The sequence below is a fragment of the Podarcis gaigeae genome (assembly GCF_964106915.1).
Source record: "Podarcis gaigeae genome assembly, chromosome: 2".
NCBI classification, from domain to species: Eukaryota; Metazoa; Chordata; class Lepidosauria; order Squamata; family Lacertidae; genus Podarcis; species Podarcis gaigeae.
Genome location: NC_139679.1, coordinates 115,907,083 through 115,928,740, shown reverse-complemented (window position 1 = coordinate 115,928,740; position 21,658 = coordinate 115,907,083). Strand labels below are relative to the sequence as shown.

The following is a 21,658-nucleotide window of genomic DNA, read 5'->3' as shown; positions in this document are numbered from 1 at the left end:
CACACAAACACATCCCCGTCTCATAATTGCCTTTCAATGTGAAAAAAGGACCTGCTTAATTTCTGCCTAGGAAATAAAAAAAGGGAAAAATGCATTGAAAGGTGAGTGTGTATGAAATCAGGAGTCATTGAGGACCCCCAGGTATTCCTGCCACCTGCTGTCTAAACTCAATCACTCATCCAGGCTAAAAACACTTGGCAGGCGGGAGCATTTTCACAGGAATTGCTTGCAAGGGTACCTGCATACCGGGCTCAAAATAGTACGGCCCATTCTTCCACCTCATACTCCTCATACTTAAGGAGAAGTCAACGATACCGTTCTCAGTTTTTATGCATGTTATTCCTTAAAAGTAAGTAACGGGGGAAAGGGAAGTGGAAACATTTTTATTATTAAAGCAGAAGTAAAACGGAGTTATGCAAAGAAAAAGAAAATCTGATTATCACATTGTCAAATGAATGCCGCTCCTGTCAGCTCGAAAACACAGGTGAGTGCTGTGGTTAAACACACTTTGAAAACTATGGGCCATACTTCTGAGTAGATGTGTATAGTTAACTTCTATTGAAATCAACGGGGCTGAGGTTATTCATATCTAACTTGAAGTCAAGGTGATCTCAATGGGATTAAAGCGAGACGGTGCCTGTATGAACTGAGCCCAGTGTTCCTAGGCTGTGTGCCTTATTGCTACATTTTGCAGGCCAGCTGTGTTTTTCAAACGCTGAGTTGCTCCGGTACGGTTTTTCCCATACATGCCAACCCCTTTCCCAATTTTTAAAATAAAATCATCTTAATGTAATGAGGAATCTTTTTAAGCTTGAAAAGTGAAAAGCAGCAGCTTTGTGTATACGATCCAGAGAAGAAGAAGAAGAAAGATTAGTGCATTTAGGTCCCCACTGGAAACAAAACGGATTCACACATGTGCATCAAGGCTGCACATGACTGCTAGTACCCTCAGTGGTAGAGAGCTTCCTTTGCATGCAGAAGGTCCCAGTTTCACTCCCTGGTATGTCGAAAAGTTAAAAATAGTATTAGAATGCAATTCTGAAGAACACCCCCCCCAATTAGAAACATTGGAGAGCTGCAGCCAATCAGAATAGACAATACTGAGCTAACCAGACCAATGACATCACTTGTGCTTTTATATTCTGTTGGAAGCTGCACAGAGTGGCCAAGGCAGCCCAGTCACATGGGTGGGGTATAAATAATAATAAAAATTACTACTACTACTGCGGCCTGCTTCTGAACTCAAACAAGGAGGGTATTGAGCCCCATGGCTGGTGGCCTGCATGGCTGCCAATTAAATAATGCCCCATTTATAAATTTAAGACAGCACCACACCACTTTAAGCAGTCGTGGTTTCCACCCCACAAAGAATACCGGGAACTGTAGTTTGTTAAGGGTGCTGAGAGTTGTTAAGGAGACTCCTCACACAGACACAGTTCCCTGGGAAGAGAGATGAATTGCTATGGAGCAGCTCCCTGAGAATCAAAGAGGTATCTCTCAAGCTGCTTCTAACACCATGCCTCTCATCATTCTATCCTGCATTTTACCTTTCTATTCTATTACTGTTTTTTAAATTTAAAAAAATGCACCACTCTGTATGGAAAATTGCCCTACAGTTTAAAATTAAAATTAAGCAACTGGTCACCTCCCTGTGCTGTTTTGAACACCAAAAACTGTCAGAACTGGGCAGGCGGGGGAAGTCAGTCTTCCAAAACGAAGAGGGCCTCGTAAAGAAGGAATTAACAGCAACAATAATAAAAGAATATACGTAACTCTTTACAGTGCAAAGGCTGGGATCCAGAACTGCAGAACTGTACCAACTGACAATCCTGCTGCAAAAAGTCTGTTATCAATTCCAAGTTAATGCAGGATCCAGACCACAGACTCTGAAAAGGCAGCATTTTTTGTGGGCCAGCTTAGAAATGCAGGAAGTCACACATTAAGGGTGGCCTCAATGCTAATCTGAGCAGGACCCACTGAAGCCAACAGACATGACTAACTTAGATGAATTAATTTCAGTGGGTCTTCTCCAGGCAGGACTTAGTTGAATACAGTCCTGACTTATTTATAAACCAGGTCTAAAGCACACACACAGCTAACAATAAAAACACAAAAATCAATAAAATGTTAGCCCCTCATAACTGTCGCTGAGTTATATTATTCAGTGTTAGGGTTTTCCCCCCAATTAAAAATAATAATAATTACACTTCGTCTGCTGCTGCAAAGTACCCTGGGCCCGATACTCACACCTGCAAATTCACTTATGAGAGGGTAAATTCACCACAAAGTGATCAATTCTAGTTGGCAAACAAACACTTCTTCTAGAATGTGCCGTGAGGTGGCATCAGAGAATGTCCACTCTGCAAAGAAATTAGTGAAAAGCAATGGTCCTCCAGCGAGTAGGGATTCTCAGTTCCGGCCACATGGGGGAGCACATCCACACAAAAGAAATGTTGACAATTCCACACTCAAAAAGAGAAAAGTCACACGACACATGAGTTTACCGTGAAACGTGACTGTGAGCCTGTGAGAATCAGGGTTTTGTCTGCAAAAAAGGAAGGGGAAAGGATGACCTTGACTTTATGACCTTGACTGGCTTCCCATAGTCAGGATGTATATTTTTTGCCCTTAATTAAATCAATGTTCTGCAGCAAAAGTAGCTAAATTCTTTGACCTGGGCATGGCATGCAAATGAAAAGTCATTTGCATATTTATATATACATATTTGCCTCTTTTGCATAATTGTTTCTGCTTACACCGTTACTTTCACAGGACACTGAAACCCTGCCTCCTAACCGCTCGCAACTCTATTCAGTGCTCTAGATTTTCAGATTCAAAAACTCCATCCTTACAGGCTTAAGGGCTAGAAACCTGAAAAGCCCCCGTTTCTCAGGAATGCCGGAGCGCTGTGTCCTGGCACCAGCTTGTGTCCTTGTGCAAGTGCAATTTTGAAATGCATATAATCTCAGCCTTAAAAATGTTTACACTTGTGAAATCTAAATCACTGACCTCATAATGATGACCTTCCCCAGATCGCAGATCATAACATTAGCGTATTCCTGGGTGACAACACAAAACATGCGCATGAATTAACCCATACAAAATAAAATAAAATAAAAGACAAATGTTAATATTTCAGTTAAAGAACCCCACCCTTTCCCGCAATCCGTACATGTTAGCTATGCAAGTGTCTGGTTAACACTGGAGGAGGGGAGCGGGGGGGAGTTAAGAATGCTTCTGTGTCTTCAAGTCTTTCCAAAAGAAATTGTTTGCAAGACGCACTAAACTCTGGGTGTCTCTTTTTGCTGCTGGACAGAACAGTTTACTTGGAGATCCCACCAGTAGACAAACGGAGGCTCTTTCCGCATTCCGACAGTTTCATCATTCAAGGATGAGGCCGGGGGTTGGAAGGATTTTATTTTAAACTATCTGTGGAGAAAACAAACAAAGAAAGAAAACAGAACTATGACGGGATAAGAAAGGGCAGGTTATCTTTCCCTGGACTTATACTATCTTTCAGTGCTGCCTCAATGGGAGTTCTGTGGAATCTGGAAACCTGCAATCTCCTTTTGGACTGTTGATCTAGAGAAGGGATAAGAGGAGCCACCTGTGCCGGCTAGAATGTGGTAGTTCAATCTCCAGCACCTTCAGACAGGGTTGGGAGATATTCCTGCTTAGAATCAAAGAATCATTTAGCTGGAAGGGATCCCAAGGATCATCTAGTCCAGCCCCCTAAAGGATCCTTGATAACATGGCCATTCTTCCTAATGTTTAGTCGCAATCTTCTTTCTTGTAATTTTAATCCATTGGTTTAGGTTCCACCAGTCTAGAGTAGAAGGGGGGAAAGCTTTTTCTATCTCCGATGTGATAGCCGCTTCATACATCTGAAGTTGGCGATCACTTCACCTCTTGGTCTTCTCTTCTCGAGGCCAAACATACCCCAAATCCCTCCCCAGCCAGCGCGCCCAAAGCGGCTACAACACGGTGGACCTACAAACCTCTCTCTCTTTTGTAAGCTTAAGGGCTAGAAACTTGACAAGGCCAAATTGCTCAGGAGGCCTTTTCCATACTGACCAGATTCATCCCACTCTGCTGTTAGCTGTTCCAAAGACCCATGGCCACTACTATCAGAGACGGCTCGAGACTTCAGGGAAACGTTTCCTTCGGATCTGTCTGGCGACACATCGTTGACTTCTAGCTCAAGGCCTCTTTGCGGGGTCTCCTCCTCTGGGTGTTCAGTTGTCATGCTATCACCTTGCAAAAATAATGACAGTTATCAATATTACAGTAGTATCTCATGTTAAGAACTTAATTTGTTCTGGAGGTCTGTTCTTAACCTGAAACTGTTCTTAACCTGAAGCACCACTTTAGCTAATGGGGCCTCCCGCTGCCACCGCGCCACTGCTGCACGATTTCTGTTCTCATCCTGAAGCAAAGTTCTTAACCCAAGATACTATTTCTGGGTTAGCGGATTCTGTAACCTGAAGTGTCTGTAACCTGAGGTACCACTGTATATATATATATACCCCCTTCACTTCCTGGGTCCCCATTCAGCCACGGAGTTCACTGCGCGACCTTTGGAAAGATACAACCACCTAGGCCAACCTACCTTGTTGTTGTGAGGAGCAGGGAGGCTGACTAGGGTTGCCTGCAACCCCCCCCCTTTCTGCCAAGCCACATCTTTACATGCCAGGTATAGGGCAAGTTGGGTGTGGCTTGGCCAAAGCAGCCTGGTGGGTCAAATGGAAAGTCCTGAGGGCAGGGCTTCTTTTCAGCCGGAATTTGCTGGAACTTGCCCATTCTGAGAGAAGGAGGGCGAGTTATCGGCTTTCCACTCCCCCCTAGAAAAATAGCACTGCCTGTAGGGCCGAAGTAGTTCCTAACTCCTGCTGTAATTTTATAGCAGGGGAAGGGGGGACCTCAGGGGTGGGGCCAACTCTGGCCCACTAAACCTCACCATGTGGCCCATGCCACACCCCTCTCTCCAGGCTACACCCCTCACTCACCCCCCTTTCACACCCAGAGTATTTTTTGCCTGGCTGGATTGTATCCCTGAACCCTCATAATGCCTATTTGCTTGCCTGAGGGGTGTGCAAAGGTAAAATTGTACTGCGCTAGCCTGATGTACAGAGTTAAAATCTACATTTGTTGCTCCACCCATTTTTGCCTCTGGCCCGACCTACTATTAGCATGCGGCCCCCAGGAGGCTGCACAGAAGGGAACGCGGCCCTCGGGATGGATTAGGTGTCCCACCCTTGTTTTATTGGAGGGCAGCTGGGTACAGCTCTTCTACCTGAGGTATCATGTGAGGGAGCTCTCACTCATGTTAAACCCCAGGCTCCAGTCTGAGGTGACTTTCACACCACACCATTGAAGCGCCACGAGACCATGTTAAACCGTCATGGCTTCCCCCAAAGAATTATGGGTGGTGTAGCTTGCTAAAGGTGCTGAGAGGTCTTAGGAGACACACCCACCCCACCATTCACCCCTCACAATTCCCAGAGGGGTTTAACAACCCAACTCTCTTAGACCACTGTAAGCAGATGAAAACTTTAGCAGGATTCTAATAACACTTGTAATGTAACAAACACTATGGATAATAGGGACAGATAAAAAATATAGATTATATGCAGTTGAAAATGTTGATTATAGGACCCAGGGAAGGGGTGGTGGGAAGTCTTGCGATTCAGATAAATCTCTTTATATGGATATGCATTTGGAATTGTTATAAATTTACACTTCTAAAATCAAATAAAAACGATTTCAACCCCCAACCCCCCCAATAATCCACCTCTCTTCACAGGGAAATCTGGGAACTGTCAGGCCCAGTATCCATAACAAACTACAGCTGCCAGAATTCTCTGAGGGAAGTCATGACTGTTTAAAGTGGTATCGTGGCACTTCAAATGTAGGGTGTGAATGTGGCCTAAAGTAGTAGTAGTAGTAGTAGTAGTAGTAGTTACTTTAGGCCACATTCACACCCTACATTTGAAGTGCCGCAATTAATAATAATAATAATAATAATTCATTTATTCATTCATTCAATTTGTACACTGCCCTTCACCCGTAGATCTCAGGGCAGCTCACAACATAAAATACAATGTAAACCCCCCCCCCCCAAAATACATAATAAAAATAAGAACAAAACAAACTAATACAGTCATACCTCGGGTTGAAGTTGCTTCAGGCTGAGCGTTTTCGGGTTGCGCTCTGCGGCGACCCGGAAGTAATGGAACGCGTTACTTCTGGGTTTCGCCGCTCACACATGCGCATGCGCTCAAAATGACGTCACGTGCATGCGCGGAAGCGGCAAGTCGTGACCCGCGCACATGCAGATGCGGGTTGTGTTCGCTTCTGGATGTGAACGGGGCTCCAGAACGGATCCTGTTCGCATCCAGAGGTACCACTGTAATCCCCCCTAAAACACAATACACTTAAAAGGGTATCGGAAAAGACAGTAGGCAAAGTGAACTAGGCAAATCTGAAGGAGCAGAGAGCAAACCTACACGAGTCGCTGGCTCCTGCCCTGTCGTGAGGGGCAGCGAGGCTCCTTGGAGAGTCCATGCCTTCGCCCTCCCCCTCGGACTGCCCTCGCAATGGCTCCGCTGCCCCTTCGCCTTCGGAGCCACTTCTGTGAATCTGCCTCCCCTCAGAGCGCTGGGGGCCTTGCACCCACGTCTCTCCCCGAGGTGCCATGCGGGAGTCGGGCGCAGAAACCAAATATTCTAGTTGGAAGGAGAAGAAATGAGAGAGCAGTTAGATGAGAATAGGAAGGAGTTAGGCTGCTGAAGCTTCAGTTGTAGCTCAGTTGGAATGAGACTGGGAACAGGGAATGAGGAACCCTCTGGAAGCACACAGAGAGAGAAGTGTTTGATTTGGGAAAGACAAACTAAAGTACTTCTTCCACACAGCAGCGTGTAGTTAAATCTCAGTCAGATGGGTGGCATATTATTATTATTATTATTATTATTATTATTATTATTATTATTAAAAGGATGAATTCGCTCCCACAAGAGATAGTGGCAGCTACCAGCTTTAAAAGAGGACTGGGCAAATTCATGGAGAAGGAGGCTATCTACATGGACGTTCTATACCCCATGTTGAAGGCAGTTCCTAGGAGTCGCTCTCAGGCTTCCCATAAGTATCCGATTCACCACTGTGAGAACAGGATGATGAACCAGGAAGGGCTGCTGGTTTGAGCCAGCATTTTTCACTACAAATATCGACAGCTGAAACCATGTGGGCTTCCCCTAGACACCAGAAGTTTATATTTTATATATATATATTTAAAGATAGGCTTTACTTAGTTTTGATTAAAGTTTTTCTTGTGTCAGTTAATAAATGCGTAAATAAATATTGACAATTTCCCCTTTTTACCCAAAAGTTGAGCATAGAATCACAGAATCATAGAGCTCGAAAGGACCACGAGGGTCATCTAGGTCAGTGTTTCTCAACCTTTTTCCGAAAATGGCCTCCCTCTTATCTTGGTTCCTTCCTGTGGTCCCCCCTTGGGCATAGCCGGGGTGGGGAGGGGGCAGCTGTCCCCCCCATAAGTAGAAATCAATACAAATATGAGGTTCTACCTCCCCCTAACATAAATCCTGACTATGTCCATGGCCCCTCTCCTACTAGTAAAAAGGTAGCTATTTAAATGGTTTGCAAATATAACATGTTTAATTATATATTTTTTAATTTATACAAAATACAATTACATAAAATAATGGGAACATAATGAAATATTGTTGAAGCAGAAAAACATATAATCATAGAGCTGGAAGAGACGCCAAGAGTTATCTTTCTACTGCAACTCCCTGCAATGTAGGAATCTCAGCTAAAGCATCCATGACAGATGGCCGTCCAACCTCTGCTTAAAAACCTCCGAGGAATGAGAGTCCTCCACCTCCTGAGGGAGATCCATCTTCCACGTACTGTATTATAAAAAGTAAACACCACTTATTTGGCCCTAGTTATTTGGCACAGAGGGGGAACTTACAAAAGGCGCACAGGGAGTTCTGTATACATGGGAGAATTTTAAAAAGCAAGTGGTCCTAACTGACCTTGTGCAAAAAGCTTGTTTTCCTCTGGAGGAACCCTGACTGTCTAGGTAAAACACTATAGCCCCCCACACCCTTACCTAGTAGTAAGGCCCTCTGAATGAAGTGCGGCTTTCTTTTGAGTAGAGAGTTATTTACTAGATGCAAGTCAGCAGCACCAGACGGCTCCACCTGGTTGGGGTGGTTTTCATCCTGCACTTTGTAGAGACAGGCCGACGCTGCTGACAGGGCCTGTGCCCCTTGGCAACACCCAAAGGCCCTGATCCACTAGGCCAGTGGTTTTCAACTTGTGGGTCCCCAGATGTTGTTGGACTACACCTCCCATCATCCCTGAGCTCTGGCCTTGCTAGCTAGGGGTGATGGGAGTTGTAGTTCAGCAACATCTGGGGACCCACAGGTTGAGAAAGGCTGCACTAGGCGCTGGATTGCACCCTGCAGCGTCAGGCCCAGGCTGCCACCTTGGATTGCAGAGTCAGGCCCAGGCTGCCACCAGGCCCAGCACCGGCGGCAGCAACAAGCAGTTCCAGCTGGCCCAGCCCTACCCATTGCCACCCCACCACTGTACTTACCTGACTAGGGGGTTCTGGATTACAGGCTCCACTGGCCAAACCGGGAGCCTCAGCGATTGCCCTCTCCCGCCAAAAAAAACAAAAAAAACCAGGACTACTCCAAGAAAACACACATGGCAAAAAGGAGACCAGGCCCCGGTGGGCACCCCCTTACCCGCTTGGGATTGGCCAGTGGATAACCAGCCAATCAGGATATTATATATATATATATATATATATGCAGGTTTTGGTGTCCTCGGGTGTCTTCCCGTGTAAAAGTTGGGGTGTCTAGGCGACGTTTCGACGAGGTCTCACTCGTCATCTTCAGGCTGGTGCTTTCGGCTTCTTGTTACTGGAACAGAGCGGGATCTCAATGTTTGAGTTCCTATAAATACTGTAGAGGGGGTGTGGTGTCTAGCCTCCAATGTTCTGGGCAGAGAGGACGACACATCCCGCTTGCCAGACATCTGGAAATTAGCCCTCCCCACAAAAACTGACACCAGATCCAGAGGCACACAGAACGCCAACACCAATCAACCACACCAGACCCAAACCCAGACCCTCTCCACAGATGAATTACTGACACCATCCAGTAGCCAATCCATGGTGGCACCTCCGGATGCTGCACCCCCCTGCAATCCCTACACAGATCTGGCTGACACAAGCCACAAAACCACAGCTCGCCCCTATACACGAAGCCAAGCCAAAGCACAACTAAGTGCAATACAGCCATCTTCTCAGGAAAACTCTTCACAAAGTTCAAGAGGTCAAGACACAAAGACTTTAGCAACTAATCCACACCTAATGACCCACCTAAGTGGTACTCAGGATATCACTCAAGAAATCACTCAAGGTATCTCTCAAGTAATTAAGGAACAAAAGAAGAAAAGGCACACTAGCCTGGGAACTTCCTCTCTGCCCAGAACATTGGAGGCTAGACACCACACCCCCTCTACAGTATTTATAGGAACTCAAACATTGAGATCCCGCTCTGTTCCAGTAACAAGAAGCCGAAAGCACCAGCCTGAAGATGACGAGTGAGACCTCGTCGAAACGTCGCCTAGACACCCCAACTTTTACACGGGAAGACACCCGAGGACACCAAAACCTGCATTCCTGTACCCGTGAAAATCTACGAAAGCAAATATATATATATATATATATATATATATATATAAAATACTATAAATACAATGGTACCTCGGGTTAAGAACTTAATTCATTCTGGAGCTCCGTTCTTAACCTGAAACTGTTCTTAACCTGAAGTACCACTTTAGCTAATGGGGCCTCCCGCTGCTGCTGCTGCACTGCCACCGCACGATTTCTGTTCTCATCCTGAAGCAAAGTTCTTAGCCCGAGGTACTATTTCTGGGTTAGCGGAGTCTGTAACCTGAAGCATATGTAACTTGAAACGTCTGTAACCCGAGTTACCACTGTATATATATATATACACCCCCTTCACTTCTCACTTCCCTCTGTGGCCCCCTAGCCTCTTGCTGTGCACCCCCCATTTATGCATTTTTCACCTGTGGCCCCCTAGGAATATCCTGGGGGCCCCCAGGGGGACATATGGCCCCTAGTTGGGAAACACGGATCTAGTCCATCCCCCTGCAGTACAGGAACCTTTTGTCCAATGTGGGGCTTGAACCCACGACCCTGAGATTAAGAGTCTCATGCTCTACCAACTGAGCTATCAATCTTCTGGTTGACATTATTACAGTGGTACCTTGGGTTAAGTACTTAATTCGTTCTGGAGGTCCATTCTTAACCTGCAACTGTTCTTAACCTGAAGCACCACTTTAGCTAATGGGGCCTCCCGCTGCCGCCGTGCTGCCGGAGCACAATTTCTGTTCTCATCCTGAAGCAAAGTTCTTAACCCGAGGTACTATTTCTGGGTTAGCAGAGTCTGTAACCTGAAGCATATGTAACCCGAGGTACCACTGTATTGCCATATAATGTTGCCTGCTGCTGTGTTACACATCTGATGAAGAGGCACACTCCCGAACATTTAAATAAAAGAAGATGAACTCGATTGGCGAGGAGAGAGCACAGAGCCAGGACAGGACTTTGGCCTGATCCAGCAGAGGCCTCTCCTCTTCATGGCAGCGGCTTCCGCACCTGGGTGGATCTCCTCCTGGTGCTCGGAGAAGGCCGAGCTGTCGTAGAGGCTCTCCCCACCGTCAAAATATTTGTAGGCGTTGTCCCCCGAGTGGACCCTCTGGTGCTTGGTGAGGTACGGCCTCCATCGGAAGCTCTCTCCGCACTGCAGGCACTTGTAAGGCTTCTCCCCGGTGTGGATGCGCAGATGCTCAGTGAGGGTGGAGCGGCGGTTGAAGCTGCGCCCGCACTTGGGGCACTCGTAGGGCTTCTCCCCCGTGTGGATGCGCAAGTGGGCGTTGAGGTGGGTGCTCTGGAAGAACCTCTTGCCGCACGCCAGGCATTCGAAGGGCTTCTCCCCTGTGTGCGTCCGGTGGTGCTTCACCAGCTCAAACTTGTACTGGAAGGCCTTGCCGCACTCGTGGCAAACGTGCTTCTTCTCCACCTGAACGATCTTGATCTGGCTGACGTCCGTGACGTCGTTCCCTTCCACTTCAGTCTTTATAGGCCTCTCAGGCGGCTGGCCTTCCGTTTCCAGGTTAAGGCCGGCCCCGCCATGCTGTTCTGTCCCCTCCTCAGAGGCAGCGTGCTGGGGAAAGGCTTCCACGTTCGCACTCCCCACGGCGTCATCTTCTGGAGGGCAGAGGAAAAGGCAAGTCAGAGAAATAGAATCCCACGTATGTTTCCATATTTTCAAAATGTTTGTGTTGACCTTTAAAGCCTTAAACGGCCTCAGCCCTGTATACTTAAAGGTAAAGGGACCCCTGACCATTAGGTCCAGTCGTGACCGACTCTGGGGTTGCGGCGCTCATCTCGCTTTATTGGCCGAGGGAGCCGGTGTACAGCTTCCAGGTCATGTGGCCATCATGACTAAGCCGCTTCTGGCGAACCAGAGCAGTGCACGGAAACACTGTTTACCTTCGCGCTGGAGCGGCACCTATTTATCTACTTGCACTTTGATGTGCTTTCAAACTGCTAGGTTGGCATGAGCAGGGACTGAGCAACGGGAGCTCACCCCGTCACGCGGATTCGAACCGCCGAGCTTCTGATTGGCAAGTCCTAGGCTCTTTGGTTTAACCCACAGCGCCACCTGTGTCCCCCCCCCCCGTATACTTAAAGGAGCATATTGGTTTACCCCCAACATTCAGCCTGGACACTGAGGTCCAGCTCCGAGGGTCTTCTGCTGCTTCCCTCACTGTGAGAAGTGAGGTTACAGGGAACCAGGCAGTGGGCCTTCTCGGTAGTGGCGCCCGCCCTGTGGAACACCCTCCCATTAGATGTGTCAAGGAAATAAACAACTCTGACTTTCAGAGTCATCGGTAGGCAGCCCTGTATAGGGAAGTTCTTGATGTTTGATGTTTTATTGTGCTTTTATATTTTGCTGGAAGCTGCCCATTGTGTCTGGGGCAACCCAGACAGATAGGTGGCATATAAATAAAATAAAATAGTAGTAGTGGTAGTAATAGTACTACTACTACTACTAAAGTACTGAAAAGATTCTCCCCACCCCTACATTGTCCTGGGACTAAGCTACATTAGTAAAGAAAAAGCTATTTGAATGTGTTATAAATATGCAACACCAGATGGCCCTAAAATGCAAAAGAAATTTCTTCGTGATTTTCCATAGCATTTTTTTTCTTTTGTACTAACAATTTAATTTCTGATTTATTTATAGTAGGGCCCTCCCCCACTATGTAGACCCACCCCTAGCCTGCCTATTTATAGTCTTAAAAAGCATGGATGCAGGCAGGTTAGAAGAATCAATTTCTGCAAACCTTACATATTGATCTATCTAGAGCAGAGGTGGAGAACCTCCAGCCTGCGGGTCATCTTATCGTGTTCTTACGCTGTTTGGGTTACAAAGTGAATAGCACCCACAACCAGGACATTGGAATGATGCCCTATTGTTATGAACTGATTCTCAGAATGTAATCTGTCTGAAAGTCCTTTGGGGAGAAGAGCAAGTTTATAAATATTCTAAGCAATAAAACGTTCAGAGTCTATACCATCTTTCTCTATTGTTCCTTTCTTAACACGGCAGGGTTCAGCAATCTGGATGGGCAGCACAATCTCAGTGCATAAACTCAGGACCGTTTCTGCTTATTCCAAAGAGAGCTCGAGTCCAAGACGAATCTAATCCAGCACATTTATCAGAACCCATCAATGCATGACATTTGCACAAATGTTTTAATTTGCATACATCAATTCTGCTTAAGAATGGGCAGGGAGCACACAGAAGTGGTCACTGGGACTGCCTATTTTTTCAGGAATTACATTCCCGGCACAATGCTGGAAAGAGCAAACAAAAACAAAACCAAAACCAATAAACAACCTTCCAGCAAGCTGAACAACGGAGCATTTGACTGCAACTCTTACCTCTGAATTGTACTACAGGCGCCCTCCCAGCCATGCAAAGTCAGAGGTTTACCTAGGCAAGCACACACACACTCCTCCTTCCAGGAAAGGAAGTATGTATTTCGGGCCGATCCTCTTTTTCTCATTGCAATTTCAATCAATGTATATACTGTCATAGCCGCTCTGTAGCCAATCAGTTACAACCTTCCACTACCCATTTCCGTTCTGCACAAAACACACACACACACCCTCCCATTTTTTTAAGATCCCAAACTGGCAAATGCCACAACACGTTGCTGGGTGCACTCTGCTGCTGCTGGCCGTTTAATCGCTCGCACTCACAGAATCACAGAACCGTAGTGTTGGAAGTGGCCCCAAGGATCACCTAGCCAAGGGGTCAGCAAACTTTTTCAGCAGGGGGCCAGTCCACTGTCCCTCAGAACTTGTGGGGGGCCAGACTATACTTTTTTGGGGGAAATGAACGAATCCCTATGCCCCACAAATAACCCAGAGATGTATTTTAAATAAAAACACACATTCTAATCATGTGGGATGCAGGTGGCACTGTGGTCTAAACCACAGAGCCTAGGGCTTGCCAATCGGAAGGTCGGCAGTTCGAATCTCCGCAACGGGGTGAGCTCCCGTCGTTCAGTCGCAGCTCCTGCACACCTAGCAGTTCAAAAGCATGTCAAAGTGCAAGTAGATAAACAGGTACCGCTCCGGCGGGAAGGTAAACGGCGTTTCCGGGCGCTGCTCTGGTTTCGCCAGAAGTCATGCTGGCCACATGACCTGGAAGCTGTCTGCGGACAAACGCCGGCTCCCTCGGCCAGTAAAACGAGATGAGCACCACAACCCCAGAGTTTGACTACCCATGATCTAGCCCAAACCCCCTGCAACGTAGGAATCTCAGCTGTAGAATCCAGACTTTACCAGCAAAACGAAGGAAAACAAATCTGCCGCTGTTCCGTCAACGCATGGGCTAGACAACGATGCAGTCTAATTTGCAATATTTGCATGACGAAGACGGCGCTCACCTGGGTGGCCTCCCTGCTGTTCCTCAGGGGGCGGGCTCTCGAACATGGCTTCCCCGTCGCTCAGGCCTTTGTAGACTGCGCCGCTCACGTGAACCCTCTGGTGCTTGGTGAGGTACGGCCTCCATCGGAAGCTCTCCCCGCACTGCAGGCACTTGTAAGGCTTCTCTCCGGTATGGATGCGCAGGTGCTCAGTGAGGGTGGAGCGGCGGTTAAAGCTGCGCCCGCACTTGGGGCACTCATAGGGCTTCTCCCCCGTGTGGATGCGCCGGTGGGCGCTGAGGTGGGAGCTCTGGATAAAGCGCTTGCCGCACGCCAGGCATTCGTAGGGCTTCTCGCCCGTGTGGGTCCTCCAGTGCAGCAGGAACTCGGACTTGCAGTGGAACCACCGGTCGCACTCAGGGCACATCAGCTTCTTGCGCCCCACATGGAACATGCTGCGTTTCGAACTCGCCGCCCGCAGGTGCCGCGACGGCTCCCGCCACACTGTCCCCGGAGGCATCTCCCACGGCCTCTGCAGCCCGCAGCGGCTCTCCGAGTTCAGGGGGTCGAGCCCCGGAGGAGAGCCCAACAAAGTCCACTGGGGCTCCGCTCGGTCCAAGATTTCTCGTTCGGGAACCTCTTCTTTGATCTCCCGCACGATCACCTCGCTCGCCGGGATGGCGGGAGAATTCAAATAAACGTTGTTCCCTGAGAGTGAGAGAGGAAAGTGGTCTGAAGGGAGAATGCAAGGCAAAGGCTGGAAAAGTGAGTCTCTGCCTGACTTACAGAATCATAGAAGGGACCACAAGAATCATCTCATCCCAGCCCCTGCAATGCAGGAATCTTTCACCCAATGTATCTGAAGGAGCATCTCCACCCCCATCATTCTGCCCGGACACTGAGGTCCAGCACCGAGGGCCTTCTGGCAGTTCCCTAACTGCAAGAAGCCAAGTTACAGGGAACCAGGCAGAGGGCCTTCACGGTAGTGGCACCCGCCCTGTGGAACGCCCTCCCAGCAGATGTCAAAGAGAAAAACAACTACCAGACTTTTAGAAGACATCTGAAGGCAGCCTTGTTTAGGGAAGCTTTTAATGTTTAACAGACCACTGTATTTTAATACTTTGTTGGAAGCTGCCCAGGGTGGCTGGGGAGACCCAGCCAGATGGGCGGGGTATAAATAATAAAATATTATTATTATTATTAATGTGGGGCTTGAACCCACAACCCTAAGATTAACAGTCTCATGCTCTACCAACTGAGCTATCCCTCTCTGGACTTGCCCACTTCCTAACTACCCTCAGTGCTGTGAGCAGTTCTGCTATATTCATTCATCAGATGTTTCAAGCACTCCTGATATACAAAAACCGCACGATTACCCACTCTCAAAGGGGTCGCTTGTTGCGTCTCTAAATGAATCCTTTCTTGGCACTTGCTTCCTTTTTAATTGGCCTCTTTTAAGCGTGCAACTTGATTTCCCAGCATCAGGGATGAAGAGAGCATTTTGCTGTGCCAGTGCAGACACAGCACCTTAAAAGGAGGTTGGCTGTTGCATCTCTCAATGAGCAATAATTTCTGGAAGGGTCTCCTAATTAGTGTAAATGGAATTCTTTTGCATCTCCACGTTCAGGATGCACATGGAGAGAGAATATGTGTGAGGGAACATATTGTCACTCCCAGTACAGAGGAAGGTGTTGTATCTCTGAATAAGTCCTTGCTCTGATGTTTTTTCTTTCAAGCTGTAGAAATACCGCATTTTCAGTTGCCGGAATGAAACGTGCCTCCAGTTTTGTGTGTGTGTGTGTGTGTGTGTGTGTGTGTGTAATGTCCCATTGCTAGCAGAAGTCTGAGAAATCCTGCTCTATCCCCTACACCACACTGCCTCTCTATGCATTAATATGTGTATGCAAAATTCTAAATCTCAGGCAATGCATAAAACCTACCCTCAGTCCTTCTTAAGGAAACATGGAGGAATTGTGCCTGGCATGCAAATCAATGCAACTCCACCTCTTCCCGATTTACATAATCCCCAACTGAGGAGTCTGCTGGGGCAGCTCATGCATTTCAATGGGTTCTGCTTTTCACCTACTGCCCTATTGTCATTTGCATGAAAATTGATGCCAGAACCGCTTTTCCAATTGCATCCATTATAAATCACGCTTGTATTCAGAGAGAAGCCTTTTGTATAGTTTACCCCAAGTTGCTCTGGACACCCTGAAATAACCATTCTAGGCACGCTTTGGGTGGCATCAACTGGAAGCCTCAGAGGCCCAGTTGTGTTTTTCCACCCCTTTTTGTGAAGGTGGCTTTTCCCCCCCTTAGGAAACTACCTTAGTAAGGAGAAACTACCAACAAGCCTGCTGTTTTGGGAAGTAGGGCCATAAAAAAAACAACAACCCAAGGCATGCACATAAACTTCTATTCCCCAAACTCTCAAAACCGGCCCAACCATTAGGGAGAGTGAGGCAGTCACCCCAGGCAGCTGATTTTGGGTGTCCTGACAAAGTTAATATTGTAATATTGTAAAGCAGAAGGAGGGGCACTTGGGGGGTTTTCTGCTTTAGCTGTCAATATATGGCTTGACCAGCCACACACCTTGTCCAAGGGTAGCTGGGGAGAAAATTGCTATTTCTGCCTCAGGCAGCAAAATGTGTTTTGCTGGCCCTGTAGGGACCCCTTTTTTGAAGGTTGTAACCAACCCCAGGCAGGGACCTGTTTTATCCTCCTACAAGTACTAGCTTAGTACTACTACTGCTACTACTGGAATTAGTACTTCCAGCATAAAGAGGCCATAACTATACATTTTACACTACTACTGGCAATATATTACTATTGTCATTACTAATACTACTAATATTTGTAGTAACGGTGGTTCCAACATAATGAAAGCAAAACTACTCAAGGGAGGAGCCTACATTTTATACTACTATTTTTACTACTACTAATACACATAGTAGAAGTTCCAGCACAATGAAAGCAGAACTACTCTTTTAGGGTAGGAGCCTACTTTGTATATCACTACTAGTAATGATAATAATAATAATAATAATAATAATAATAATAATAATAATAATAATGCTAAAGTGGAAACTTGGTTTTCGAGCATCTTGGAAGCAGAATGTTTCGGCTTTCGAACACCGAAAACTCGGAAGTAATTGCTTCTGTTTTCAAACGTGCCTCAGAAGTCGAACGGCTTCTGAGGCGCATTTCTCAATGGATTCTGTAGACTGTCCATTGAGCCTCGGTTGTCAAACGTTTCAGAAGTCGAATGGTCTTCCAGAACGGATTACGTTCGAAAACCAAAATACCACTGTAATATTAGTAGTGGTGGTTCCAGCATGAGGTCAGTACTCTTCAAGGCAGGTGCCTAAATTTTATACTACTGGTAGTAGTAATATGCTACTATTGCTACTGCTACTACATAAAGCAGTAGTAGTTCCAAAACAATGAGGGCAGAACTACATGCTCCCACGTGCTTCCAACAATCTATTCCCTCCGGTGTGGGCTTTTTCAGGGTGGAACTTGATGGGAAGGACATAAGCCTTTTACCTGATTCTTCATCCACTCATGCCCTATCCCTAAACAGTTTCTTTACCTTGACATACTTAGTGGCCACCTCCAATACTTTGGCCACCTCATGAGAAGAGAAGACTCCCTGGAAAAGACCCTGATGTTGGGAAAGATGGAGGGCACAAGGAGAAGGGGACGACAGAGATGGTTGGACAGTGTTCCCGAAGCTACAAACATGAGTTTGACCAAACTGCGGGAGGCAGTGGAAGACAGGAGTACCTGGCGTGCTCTGGTCCATGGGGTCACAAAGAGTCGGACACGACTAAACGACTAAACAACAACAACTTATTCCCGATATCACTGCCTACCTGAATCTGATACCCCATCATTTTGGTAACAATACCAGGACTGAGACAGGCAGAGAGGTGTTATGCTCCTGTTATTCCATGAAGGAAATACTATTTGTCACCCACATTGTCATATTTCAGCAGGAAGCACCCAGACAAGGCCCTCCTCCTCATGGAAAGGGCACCCATTTGCAATGCCGCTGGAAACCTCCCCTCTCACCTTGGCAGGCGCCGATGGAAACCTTCTTGTCCTCCGCAGCCTGGGGGTTGGAAATCCATGGCTCTTGCCCTCGTTCCAGCCGGGAGATCAACTCGGGTTTAGGAATTGGAACGGCTCCATCGTCCCAAAAAAAAAGAGGGGGAGGGGGAATCAAAAGCTCCCATTAAATGGATATCAGGTTGCAACCACTAGGAACATTGGCACATTTCAGAACGTTTCGTTCGATGAGTTTTGCTCAGTTTTTACTCCAGGAAAACACTAATAAGAACATGGAGCAGAAGAGCAGGGCTGGATACCAGGCAAAGGGTCTCAGCTGGTTGCAATGCCTAGCTGTGCAAGGCACTCTTTTTTACAAACAAACAAACACAAGTTCCCGAATGCCTGATGGAAACGTGGTTTGGTTGCACCAGACCAGCAACAAAAATACTGGGGGAAATCAGAGACTCAGAAGGTTTTTAACTGCATGGAGGAGCATTTAATCAAGGTCAAGTCTCCCCACTCCTCTGCTAGCTGCAGCCTGAGACAGGATTACAGACCCAACACATCTGGTGTGTTGCAAAGAACTGGAAGCACCTTTCCAAAAGCACACCTCTTCTGGCATTTACGAAATTTATTTCAAAACGTTTGTATTTTGAAAAAGCAAGATTGCAAACCGTAATCAGCATTGCACGGGGAGTTGGGGGGCGGGAAGAGAACCTTTCCAATGAACCAAGGCTGTGAGCATTGAAGATTTAGGATTGAATTAGATGTAACCCATGTTCTTGCCAAGGGTGTGACATTGCAAGGTCTCAAGATGGTGGTGTCCTTGACGCAAGCAGAAATAAAGTGGGAACCTTCCATGTGCAAAGTGTATGCTGAGCTAATGGGACACTCGGCTAAGAACAGAGGAAGAGCTCTCTTACACTATGCTGGAGCAATGTAAGATTAGAACATAGCTGTCAACTTTTCCCTTTTCTTACGAGGAATCCTATTCGGAATAAGGGAATTTCCCTTAAAAAAGGGGGAACGTTGACAGCTATGGATTAGAATCAAAATGGGGCTATGAAGAATTAAGAGGGGGGAGGGGGGATTACACACTCGGGGGAAACCCAAGGTCTGCTGAAGTACAATAAAAAACTAAGGGAGAAGCCTTCCTGCAAAAAAATAGCCCAATAAGGACCACTTCCTGGTACAACTGGACCCCCCCTGCAGTTCCTTACCCAAAGACGCCACATTCTCATAATTCTCTTGCATGACATCCCAATAAAGGTCCCTTTGGTCTGCGTCCAGGAGAGCCCATTCCTCTTCTGTGAAATACACGGCCACTTCTTCGAAGGAGAATGGCGGTGCCTGTAAGAAACAGAAAATAATAGGTGTGCTGGATCTTTCTTGTTTATATTTTTAAACTACAAAAGTGCTATTGTGTCCCGCCACACACACACACACACACACACACACACCCCAATTCCATTCTCTACCTGTACTGGCTCCGTGGCAACCATCTCTCTTCCCCCAGGAGGAGGAAATGTTCCAAAGACAAACACACACATCATTTTGCCAAAATCTGTTAGGGAGAAAAGGGGGATGTCAGAAGGGGTGGCTTGGCTCCGACAGCCACCTGCCAGGGATTCCTTTAGTTGTGATTCATGCCTTGCAGCAGATTGGACCAGAAGACCATTGCAACGCTATAACCCCCCCCCCCTTTACTACTGCAACCATTTTTTGTTTTAAAAAAGGAACACTAACAGGGTTTTGCTTTCAGCCCCAACCCGCATACTCAGCCCTCTCCAAATATTCTAAACTTAGCATCTTTTACATTTCCTTTCCCCCACCCACCTTATTTCACTGCACCAAACTTATCATTTTCTGGAAGGCCACAAGGGGGAAAGAACCCTTCACATGATTTTAGAAAGGAATTGCGCCCGTGTTTCCCTACATGACAGGCGCGCAAACTTTTCCTCCGGCCGCCTGCTCTTCCCCCCATCCTCCAAATCCGTTTCTCCAGCCTCACATACCCGGGACGGTCGCCTTTTGCAGGTTGGCTCTCCTGCTGCAGACGCATTAAACTAGGCTTGGGGCCAGTACCTGCGAGGCTCCGTCGCCTTTTGCAAGGAGGGGAGAGGAAGGGAAAAGGGAAGGGAGGAACTGCCGCGGGAGAATCCCGCCCGCGCTGCCGGCTCCCCCTTTGCGCAAGCGGCCTCTCCGGAGCGCGCTCCTCCCGGGGACTCGGCCGGCCTCCCTCCGCCTAGGCGGGCTGCAGCCCCGGCGCCCGGGAGCCCCAGCTCTCCATCTCCATAGACGCCGCTGACCGGATCTCGCCGCGGCTGCTCCAGGAAGCTCTGCCCACCGCCGCCGAGGCGCCCGGCGGAGACGCGAAGAGCGGAGCCTCGGCGAGGCGCCGGAGCAGAGCCGCCTGGCGGTGGGACGCGCGCACGGGAAGGCGCCGGAGAAAGCTAGCATCGCACGGCTGCCTGCGCCTGGGAGAGCAAGCGGGAGATTGGCAGCAGCGGAGCGGCAGCAAAGTGTTGCAGTGCCGGGAGGGTGCCGCTGCTCAGGATTGCAGCCAGCCATAACCTTTTCTCAAGATACTCCATTGCATACCCCATTCTCCCTTGTTTCCTCTTTCCGTCCCACTCCGCACAGCCAATCTGCTCTCTGAATATCCTCCTGTTATTATGGGCACCTGCAACAAAATGTTGCAGCGTGAAACGATCCCCGTTCACCAGGCCACTCCATTTCATTCCCGCCCCACCTGGTTTCTGTCCTCCCTCCACAAACGTCACCATTCTGTGACTACTTGTCCTCCGTGCCCCAAACCTTTTTTTAAAAAGCCCAATTACTCAGTTTGTGGGGAGCTGCAAAACGCGAGGTTTTCACTGTAAACCTTTGGCACAGATTTGGAGGGGGCCCCAAACTTTATGAGCATGCTCCTTTTATGGGTGCCAGCCAGCTATACCCTTTCCCAAGATACCCCAGCCAGCCATACCCTTTTCTCAAGATACTCCATTACACACACCCTCTCCTCAGTTTTCTGTTTCCTGCCCACCCCGCACAGTCAATCTGCTTTCTGTTCATGCTCCTTCTATTATGGGCACCTGCAACAAAATGTTGCAGTGTGAAATGATCCCCATTCACCAGGCCACTGCATTTCATTCCTGCCCCACTGGGTTTCTGTACTCCCCCCACATTCCACAATAGTCACCACTCTGTGACTACTTGCCCTCCCCGACCCACACCTTTTTTTAAAAAAAGGAATATATATTGTTACTCGTCAGTTTGTGGGTGATGCAAAAGAAAACGCTGGGTTTTCACTGCAAAACTAGTCATTGCTGGTTTGAAGTGACCTGGACACTGTTGGATTTTGGGGTGTCAACTACAAACCCCGTGTTTCAATTACTGGGAGTGGCCTCAGAGACCATATACTACTTCTTGTTCTTTGGCAATCACTCGTAGCTGAGTAAGATTGTCTTCTATAAGCACAGTTTTAACAATGAGTCCGTAAGTGACTGTGGAGGCCAATTCTGGATCCACGCGTCCT

The 21,658-nt window shown here is 47.6% G+C and overlaps 1 protein-coding gene across 4 annotated transcripts; it reads right to left on the bottom strand.

The window, feature by feature from the left end:
* Positions 1–313: 313 nt before the first annotated feature.
* Positions 314–20,565, bottom strand: LOC310837387 (uncharacterized protein). 4 transcript variants are annotated; one of them, XM_083723925.1, is made up of 9 exons: positions 20,136–20,565; positions 19,599–19,684; positions 19,341–19,470; positions 18,142–18,255; positions 14,089–14,775; positions 10,721–11,332; positions 6,507–6,725; positions 4,075–4,254; positions 314–3,429 (listed from the first exon to the last, which is right to left on the bottom strand). In XM_083723925.1, the coding sequence occupies exons 2-9, from the start codon at positions 19,671–19,673 to the stop codon at positions 3,416–3,418; spliced, it is 2,031 nt and encodes a 676-aa protein (XP_083580051.1). In that variant the 5' UTR covers positions 19,674–19,684; positions 20,136–20,565; the 3' UTR covers positions 314–3,415. The 4 variants fall into 4 exon arrangements, with proteins under 4 accessions (XP_083580051.1, XP_083580052.1, XP_083580050.1 ...); XM_083723926.1 differs by having other exon boundaries at positions 20,206–20,538; XM_083723924.1 differs by lacking the exon at positions 314–3,429 and having other exon boundaries at positions 3,440–4,254; positions 20,136–20,541.
* Positions 20,566–21,658: the final 1,093 nt, after the last annotated feature.